Here is an 8,185-nt window from a genome sequence, read left to right as displayed (position 1 = left end):
GGCCTCGGTGACCAGCTGGCCATGGGCAACACAGACCAGCTGCTGGCTGCCTTCACGGCCCCCGAGGAGCCTGCCCTGCAGCCCGCCCGCTGGCTGGAAGCTTCACAGGAGGAGCGCCAGGGGGGCCTGCGGCTGCGCATCTGCCACGGCAAGGTGTGGGGACGCAGGGGGTGCGGGTGGAAGGGCAGGGGGCGCAGAAGGGCCCACTCAGCCAGCCTTGCCTCCTGCAGCCGGTGACACAGGTGACCTGGCATGGGCGTGGGGACTACATGGCCGTGGTGCTGGCCGCGCAGGGACACACACAGGTGTTGATCCACCAGCTGAGCCGGCGCCGCAGCCAGAGCCCCTTCCGGCGCAGCCACGGGCAGGTACAGCGCGTGGCCTTCCACCCCGTCCGGCCCTTTCTGCTGGTGGCCTCCCAGCGCAGCATCCGTCTGTACCACCTGCTGCGCCAGGAGCTCACCAAGAAGCTGATGCCCAACTGCAAGTGGGTGTCTAGCCTAGCTGTGCATCCTGCAGGTAAGGGCAGGTGGGGGCAGGTGTACCCTATGGGTGGGGCCACCAGGCAAGGCTACCAGGTGCCCACCATCCCATCTACCCCCAGGTGACAACCTCATCTGTGGCAGCTATGACAGTAAGCTGGTGTGGTTTGACCTGGACCTTTCCACCAAGCCCTACAGAGTGCTCAGGTGAGGCCCCTGCTGTGTGGCGGGCTGCCCCATTGGTCCCCCCCACCGCCCGCCCTGCCCTGAATTGGGACACTTCCCCCCAGGCACCACAAGAAGGCCCTGCGGGCCGTGGCCTTCCACCCCCGCTACCCACTCTTTGCCTCTGGCTCTGACGACGGCAGTGTCATCGTGTGCCACGGGATGGTGTATAAGTAAGTGCCGACCCCGCTCGCCTCCTGGGGACCACGTAGCCCTGTCCTGAGCCTCTTTCTTCTCCCACAGTGACCTGTTGCAGAACCCGCTGCTGGTGCCCGTGAAGGTCCTGAGGGGGCACATGCTGACCCACGACCTGGGCGTGCTGGACGTGGCCTTCCACCCCACCCAGCCGTGGGTCTTCTCTTCGGGGGCTGATGGCACGGTCCGCCTCTTCACATAGGCTGCCTGTCACCACCTGAGGCGGGCAGGTGCCAAGACCCCCTAATACAGGCGTTTGTCCTAACCCGTGGTGTAGCCTTCCTGAACTGGGGTCCCTAATCAGCTACCCCACGAACCCTCACTCATCCAGTCTTCCCAGTTGGGGAGGGATGCCAGCCTGTCCCACAAGGAAAGGCCTGTCATTGCACCCCCGTCACCTGCCAAGAAGCAAAGGGCTTTATTATAAGTGAGGTGGGGAGAACAGGCTTGCCCCACCCTGCCAGGCCCTGGTCCCCTGCAGCATGGGGCTCCCCTCGGCCCCGGGGTGCATCGCAGTTCAAGCTGCAGCAGGGCTGGTACTGCTCATTGAAGAGGCTCGGCTGCTGGAGCCTCAGGCAAACTTGACCAGGCGGCCCAGGGTCTCGGCGGCTTTCATGCGCACAGCAGGGGCCGGGTCCTTGAGCAGGAGCTGGAGCGCTGGTGAACAGGCAGCTAGCTGCTGGGCGCCTCCACGGCCCCCTCCCACCCCCGCCTGCCCCAGCCAGCGAGTGGGGAGGGCTGGTCCCACCACCTTCCTGGCCCACGGAGCCCAGGGGGCCGGGACCCCATGGTGCACACCCCGCCCTGCGTGTGGGGCCACCCGCCCAAGACAGGCCTCTGCCGGGAGGGCTCAGGAGCCAAAGGAAAGATAGTTTTTCCTTTTTTAGTGTTTTTTAAGCTCTTTTGGAACAGTTAGGAAGTTTCCGTGAATTACTAGAGACGATGAGGTCACCAGTGACAGGGAAAAAATCCTTGAAATCCAGGAAAATCACTTAGTCTCCCCTGGTACCCACAGGGTCAGTGAGAGAGGGCCCTGTGCAGCCTGACAGGTGGGGGTGGCGGGGGGCCCCTGACCTAATGCAGGTGGGGGCTCACCAGCAAGGAGCTGCTCCAGGTCCACTTGCTGCCGGTGCTCGGGCTCCACGTGTAGCACCAGGAACCCTGGGGCAAGGAGCAGGGGCAGGGTCAGGGGCGGGGACAGGAGTGTTGGTGGAGGCCAGCGGGCAGGCTCTCACCCGTGAGCATGGGGGCGGCGGCGCGTACGTCCTCCCAGCTGCTCTTGAAGTAGAACAGGCTGGTGCTCACCAGGCGGCCCAGCAGGTCAGGAAAGTGGCGCATCTGTGGGAGGCGGGAGGCCGGTGATGCCCCACTCATGCCAGGCCCCGCCCATGCCAGGCCCCGCCCACACACACCCCCTCACCAGGTGCTTGCACGTTGTGTTGAGGAACTCCCCGAAGTGGAGGCCCCGGCCCTCCTGCAGGTGCTTCTGGAAGGCCTCGGCCAGGTCCTCACGCTCCAGGTTGGGGCCGCACATGCGCAGGGCAAACTTGCAGGCCTGCAGGGCTAACACTCAATCCCCAAGAGGCCAAGTCCCTGGGTCCTACCTGGGTTGCCCATCCCCCCCACAGGCTACTCACACCAGCCACAGAAGCCTGGGGATCCTGCAGGTGCAGTAGTAGGGGCACCAGTCCCCCAATGACTTGTTCCAGGAAGATGTCCTCGCAGTTCCCGTGGCAGGCCTTGTTGAGGTGCCCAAAGAGGCAGATGGACGCAGAACGGAAGTCCATCTTTTCCTGGAGGGAGAACAGGTGTCACCCCATGGGGCCTCTCCAGTCTCGCCCAACTGCTAGCCCCAGGCCCCTTCCCTGGGCTGTCCTTGTTCTCCCGCCATGCTTGCTGCCCCACCTGGAGCAGCGACGAGAGGCTGGCAAGAAGAAGTAGGGACATGGCGCTTCCACCAGGAGGGCAGTCTGCAGGACCCACCCAGCGGCCCTAGGGAGGGAGCTATGGTGACACAGCTCCTGGGACCCAGGGTACAGGTGGAGCTGAGGCTCAGAGGAAGAGGCAGAAGGGCCAGGAAGCAGGTACCAGGATGGCCAGGCTGGGAGTGGGTTTGTGGGGGCCCATGGTGTCCCCCAGCCCCTGCCCAGCCTACGCTGTCGAAGAAGGGCCGGATGCGGACAGCGACATGCAGCAGCACTGAGCGTAGGTCCCAAGGCTCCACTAGGCCCAGCAGCTTCGCAAGGCCCAGCATGGCCTCCAGGGCCACCAGGCTCTGTGGGTCATCCCCGTCATCCAGCCCACTGATCATGGAGGTCAGGAGCTGGGGGCCGTGGGCCCGCACCTGGGGATGCATTACACTCAGCTGTGTCCCCAGGTCACCAAGCCCTGGTGACATCACATCACAGGCTCTCCAGGCCACCTCTATGCACATCTGCCTGGGTCTTGCTGACCACAGCTTTACTGTCCATCCCAGGGCCCCAGAGGGGCTGGCCAACAGCTCACCTTATCAGGGGAGCCAGAGGCAATGTTAGCCAGGCCACGGAGCACCAGCCGCCGCACGCTGGCGCACGTGTCCTTCTGCCGGGCTGTTAGGTTGTCCAGCAGCGACTCCAGAAGCATCAAGTCCTTCACCACATTGCTGTTCAGCAGCTGGAGGCAGAGGCACGGTGACCCCCAGGGGCTGGACCCAGCCTGGCCAGCCCAGGCTGCCTCCCTTGGATCTGCCCCTCGCTCTGTCTCCACCACTGCACTGCTGGGCAGTTCTGATCCCAAGCCACCATGAGGCGTGAACGTGCCCAAGCCCAGCTGAGGGCCCTGTGCACTGGGGTGGGCTTATGGCCTCCTTGTGCCCTCTTCCCCACCTGACCTGGCCCCCACTGCTGTGCCCTGGGGTAAGCTTCCAGCACCATGCTTTGGGCCAGCACAGACCACACACAGTCAAGGCCCAGGGGCCTCTGTACCCAGGAGCACTAAGCGGGGGCTGGGTATAGCTCTGGCTGGGCGGGTCAGTGCCGGCCTGTGCAGGGGTTTCCCGTGCCCTGCCGGACCCATGGCAGCAGTCCCAGGCAAGTGGCTCCTACCTCAGCCAGGAAGGCTGTGGAGGTGACCCTCTGGACCTCATACACGCTGCTGTGTGTGCACAGGAGTGCCTTCATCACCAGGGGCAGCCGGGGGCCTGCAAACTTCGCCATGGCACTGTGGAAGGGGGCCATATCATGCGGGGCGGGTCTTTGGGCCAACTCCCTGATGGGGTGGGGTGCCTCTGCTTCCTGCCCTGCAGTCAGAGCCTTCTGGCCCATGCATGACCCATCCACCCAGCTTCCAGGCCCTGCATGTACCCCGACGTGCCTGCCAGCCCAGCTCATCAGGCCTCTAGTGGGGCCTTTCCCTGCCCATTCTCTGGACTAGCAGCAACCTCAAGTGCACAGCCGCCTCTCTGGCCCCCATTCCCCCACGGCCCTCTGGGCTGAGGCACCTACTCATGTTGGGCCCACCTACGATGGAGCAGCTCAGCCCCTCCCACATGCCCTTAAGGGCCCTCATTTGTGCCTTCATGCAGGTCCCAAGGGACGTAAATGCCTGAATGGGACTTGGCTCACTGGCTCTTACCTGGCCAGCCGGGCAACCCCTTCCTCGTGCCCGGTGGAGGTCCTGAGCGACTCCCAGCCTCCTCCCAGCTCCACACACTGCACCACATCCTCGCTGCCACCTCGGAGCAGCATGACCTGCAGAGTGTCCACCGCAGAGCTGTGGGGACGTGGAGGGTATGGGCTCAGCTTTGGGGAACACTGAGCCAGCGGTCCTGGTATGCCACTGAGCTTCGCACTGTGCCTGTGCATGTGCACACACATCCCAGGGCTGGCCAGCACATCCCACAGGGAGAAGCCCTCAGCTGCCCCTGGCCCACACTGCACGCCTTCATGCCGCTGTGGACCATCTGGCCTCAGGCAGGTTGTGAAGACTGCCCCCGTCCCCCTGCTCCTGGATCCCCAGGAAGCCTGTTCTTGCACCCCAGGCTTGCCTCTCCCAAGTGCATGGCCACAACCCCCCTGGGATACCCCAGGGCCCTGTAGGAAGGGACACCAGGTATGCTCTGAGGCCAGATGGTGGCCAAGAGCTGGGGTGGCTGGCCAGGAAGTGTCCACTTCTGCCCACCAGCTAAGCCAGTCACGGGATGGCAGATGTGGGCCTTGCCCTGCTGCCCCCATCCATCGCCCCTATTGGAGGGACCAGAGCCAGCAGCAGTTTAGTGTCTGCCCCTCTGGCATGGCCAGGTGCCCAGGCCGAAGCACTCAGGCTGCCAGTGGGCAAGCAGCAGGAACGGGACTCCATGACAAGGTCTGGGAGCAGCAGTGGTAGCCCAAAGCCTGTGGCCAGAGACAGTGCAGCAGGGCCCTCAGAACGACACAGGGAAGGCAAGGGTCCCCACACTGACCTCTCCCCTGCACGATGGTCACCTCACACCAGCCTGTGGACATTTGTGCCCATGAGGCCCACAGGTGGCTGGCCACCCACAGAGCAGCACACTTGACCTGTCTCAGGGCGACAACTGGGTACAAGCGCCCATGATCACTTCTGGGCCAGGACCAGCACAGCAGGCTGCTGAGGTACAGGGGGAGTGATGGGCTCAGAGTACAGGGGACAGGCCTTGCTGGCCACATGGTGGTGCCTCACATGTCAATCTGGGGACAAGCTTGTTTGGGATTCCGAGACTGCAGTCCCGTGAGATTTCTAGGCCGGCCTCATACAAAAGTGAGGGCTGGACAGGGCCGAGGGACTCCCGCCCAAGGTGCTGCAGGTACTGAGGCCCCAGGGATCTCAGCCCAGGCAGCAGGTGCTGGTGGCCATCCCCACAGCCCATCCTTATCGCCATGGTCACCTTTGGGTGGTGTGAGTGCCACGGGAGTGTCAGCGAGGGGTGGGCCCATGTCTGGGTGGGCCCACAGCAGGAGGGGCTCCCAGTAAGCCCTCACCGAGTGGCTACAGATAGCTCTGTCTGCAGCTTCCTCCCTAGAGAGAAAATGCTAGAAGGTGATTCTTACTGTCCCCGGAGCCCTGGGAGTCCAGCAGAGACCTGGTCACTGTGGCGGCTGCCATGCCTGCATGTGTGGCAGCCTTCACTGATTGCAGACACCGGCTACCAAGGCCACTGGGCACATGCCAGGCCGGTTCCTGTGTCCCAGGCTGAGGCACAACTAGGCTCAGGGGCTGTGCTCCCGGCCGAGATCAGCACCCAGGGAGGTTCTTGGCTGCAACAAATTTGAAGTGTGGTGGCGCCAGCCCAAGAGAATGGGGAAGGGTCGAGTGTCATGCCCGTCTGCCTGCTGCCCAGGGTCTCTGTGGGTGTGGCATCTGCAAAGGTCTGACTCGCTGGCTGGCAGCCTCTGTCAGAGCCAAGGCCTGTGCCTGGCTCTGCATGGGTCCTAGCTCTGGGCTGGCAGTCCAGGAACCCCTGGTGGGGGTGTGAGGCCTGTGTCCCACAGCTCACGGGCCGTGAAGCAGTCCCAGCGTGCCAGGCCCAGGGCTAGCCGAGCGGCATCCTCTGATCCACTCACATTTGCCACTTGATCTGTGCAGAGCTGGGCAGGCCTTGGCCTGTGGCCTATGCAAGTTTATAAGCTGGTCCTGTGGTGGGGCAGCCCTGGCGGGGGTGTAGGGTGAACTGACACCGACACTGTCCCCAATGTGTCCCGGCCAAGGGGCACATCTCACCTAACCACTGGGATGGATGAGGCAGTGACACAGGCTGACACTCAGGCTCTGGTGTGGAGCCCTAAGGTGCCCAGTTATGGCCCCAGGGACCAGGACAGGCGAGCAGACACCCAGGCTGCTGAAGCTCTATGACCCCACCCTCAGCAAGCAGCTCTCCCTGGCAACCCTGGTCTCCTGCCAGGACCCTGGGGCTCCTTGGCAGAGACCAGAGGACCCCAGACCCCAGCGAGAGCCAAGACGGAGGTGCCTGCACAGGCTGGTGGCATGGGGAGCCTGGGTGATGTGGCAGCTGAGCTGTCCCTGCAGGGCTGGGGGCTGACCCAGGCAAACTGGCCCCTGGGGAACGGGGGACAGTGAAGTCACTGCAGAGTTTCTGCCTGAAAGTGGAGCCGGACTAGGAGGACTGAGGTGCAAAGGCGGTGTCGCAGGCGGGGTCCCTGCAGGTCTCACCTGCACCCTGACCACTCCCAGGGATCGATCCACCTTCCCAAAGTGTGCCCTCCAGACCCACAGGAGCATCCCCACGAAGCCCTGCCAGCCAGCCAGCCCAAGGCCCACGCTGCCCCACAGCCTTGCAGCCACCTCCCCCATGGTCCCCATCCCCAACTTGCCAGAGATGAGAATGGACAGGAAGCTGTGCTCCCAGAAGGACAGCGGACCCTCGAATGTCATCAGGGGGAGGCGCTGGCTCCCTGGGTACAAACTCGCCCCTGCGCTGGGAGCCCGTGCACACACACCAGAGGCACACAACCCCCAACACATGCACACATAAGCACAAGCACGCGTGCACACATGCATGCACACATACACACAGGCTGTGCTCACAGCAGCACTGGGGCAGGAGGGGAGGACCTGTTACCTGCAGGGGTCGAGGTTCCTGGAGGCTAGGGCCAAGCCGGTGGCCCTCCGCTCCTTGGCCTGCAGGGTCCGGGGCAGCTGGACGCCAAGGGTGCAGCTGACGCGCAGCAGCAGTGCTGCAAACAGCTGGGGGTAGAGCTCGAGCACCGCGGGCGCAGATGCCGCGACGGACGTGACCTCAGACAGCGCACAGGTGGCCTGAGAACAGGGGCACATCGGCTCGCCTCCGCCTCTGAGGCTGTTTCTAACGAGTCCGGCCCCGCGAAGGCTAGGCCCCGCTTCCCAGGACGCGAACTAGCCCACACCTGTCAGTGTGTGCCCATGCGTGTCAGAGGTCTTGGTTCCGGGGGAGCTGGGGGACCCAAAGAGACACAGCCATGCCCAGCCGGGCCCTCTGGGGCAGGAGGCAGGCACAGGGCCGTGTGGCTGCCTGGGGACAGGCCTGACCATCTGCTCTTGGCCCGTAGCAGGGAGGAGGAGGGAATTCTCACAGCTGCTTTACTGCTGAAAACACTGCCAAGCCAGGTTTATTTTTTTTCCGCAGGATGAAACAGAGTAGTCTCCCTTGGGGACCGACACCTGCGAGGCCTTTATGAGGCTGGGCTCCAGGGCCCAGCCAGCCGCCAGGTGCCTGCAGGGCGGTGCCCAGGCCACCTGTGGGGTCCTTCACAGTGGGGAAGAGGGAGAATGGGGCGAGGCGTGCCCGGGGC

At 64.0% G+C, this 8,185-nt stretch overlaps 2 protein-coding genes across 2 annotated transcripts in view; one reads left to right on the top strand and one right to left on the bottom strand.

Annotated features, from left to right (window-relative positions):
• Window positions 1–1,167, top strand: part of BOP1 (block of proliferation 1) — a 21,013-nt gene extending 19,846 nt beyond the window's left edge. Inside the window, exons 14-18 of the mRNA XM_015590221.1 lie at window positions 1–153; window positions 231–519; window positions 605–689; window positions 773–880; window positions 951–1,167. The exon at window positions 1–153 is cut by the window's left edge and continues 10 nt beyond it. Coding sequence (XP_015445707.1) covers window positions 1–153; window positions 231–519; window positions 605–689; window positions 773–880; window positions 951–1,104 — 789 coding nt within the window. The 3' untranslated portion in view covers window positions 1,105–1,167. The remainder of the gene's footprint in view (window positions 154–230; window positions 520–604; window positions 690–772; window positions 881–950) is intronic.
• Window positions 1,168–1,296: 129 nt separating this feature from the next.
• MROH1 (maestro heat like repeat family member 1) overlaps window positions 1,297–8,185 on the bottom strand; it is a 47,639-nt gene continuing 40,750 nt past the window's right edge. Inside the window, exons 35-44 of the mRNA XM_025047582.1 lie at window positions 7,477–7,726; window positions 4,515–4,652; window positions 3,986–4,100; window positions 3,408–3,554; window positions 3,058–3,246; window positions 2,540–2,695; window positions 2,323–2,457; window positions 2,138–2,240; window positions 1,998–2,063; window positions 1,297–1,559 (exon numbers count right to left, since the gene is read on the bottom strand). Coding sequence (XP_024903350.1) covers window positions 1,474–1,559; window positions 1,998–2,063; window positions 2,138–2,240; window positions 2,323–2,457; window positions 2,540–2,695; window positions 3,058–3,246; window positions 3,408–3,554; window positions 3,986–4,100; window positions 4,515–4,652; window positions 7,477–7,726 — 1,385 coding nt within the window. The 3' untranslated portion in view covers window positions 1,297–1,473. The remainder of the gene's footprint in view (window positions 1,560–1,997; window positions 2,064–2,137; window positions 2,241–2,322; window positions 2,458–2,539; window positions 2,696–3,057; window positions 3,247–3,407; window positions 3,555–3,985; window positions 4,101–4,514; window positions 4,653–7,476; window positions 7,727–8,185) is intronic.

The sequence above is a fragment of the Pteropus alecto genome, unplaced genomic scaffold (assembly GCF_000325575.1).
Source record: "Pteropus alecto unplaced genomic scaffold, ASM32557v1 scaffold105, whole genome shotgun sequence".
NCBI classification, from domain to species: Eukaryota; Metazoa; Chordata; class Mammalia; order Chiroptera; family Pteropodidae; genus Pteropus; species Pteropus alecto.
This window is presented reverse-complemented; position numbering and strand designations above follow the sequence as displayed.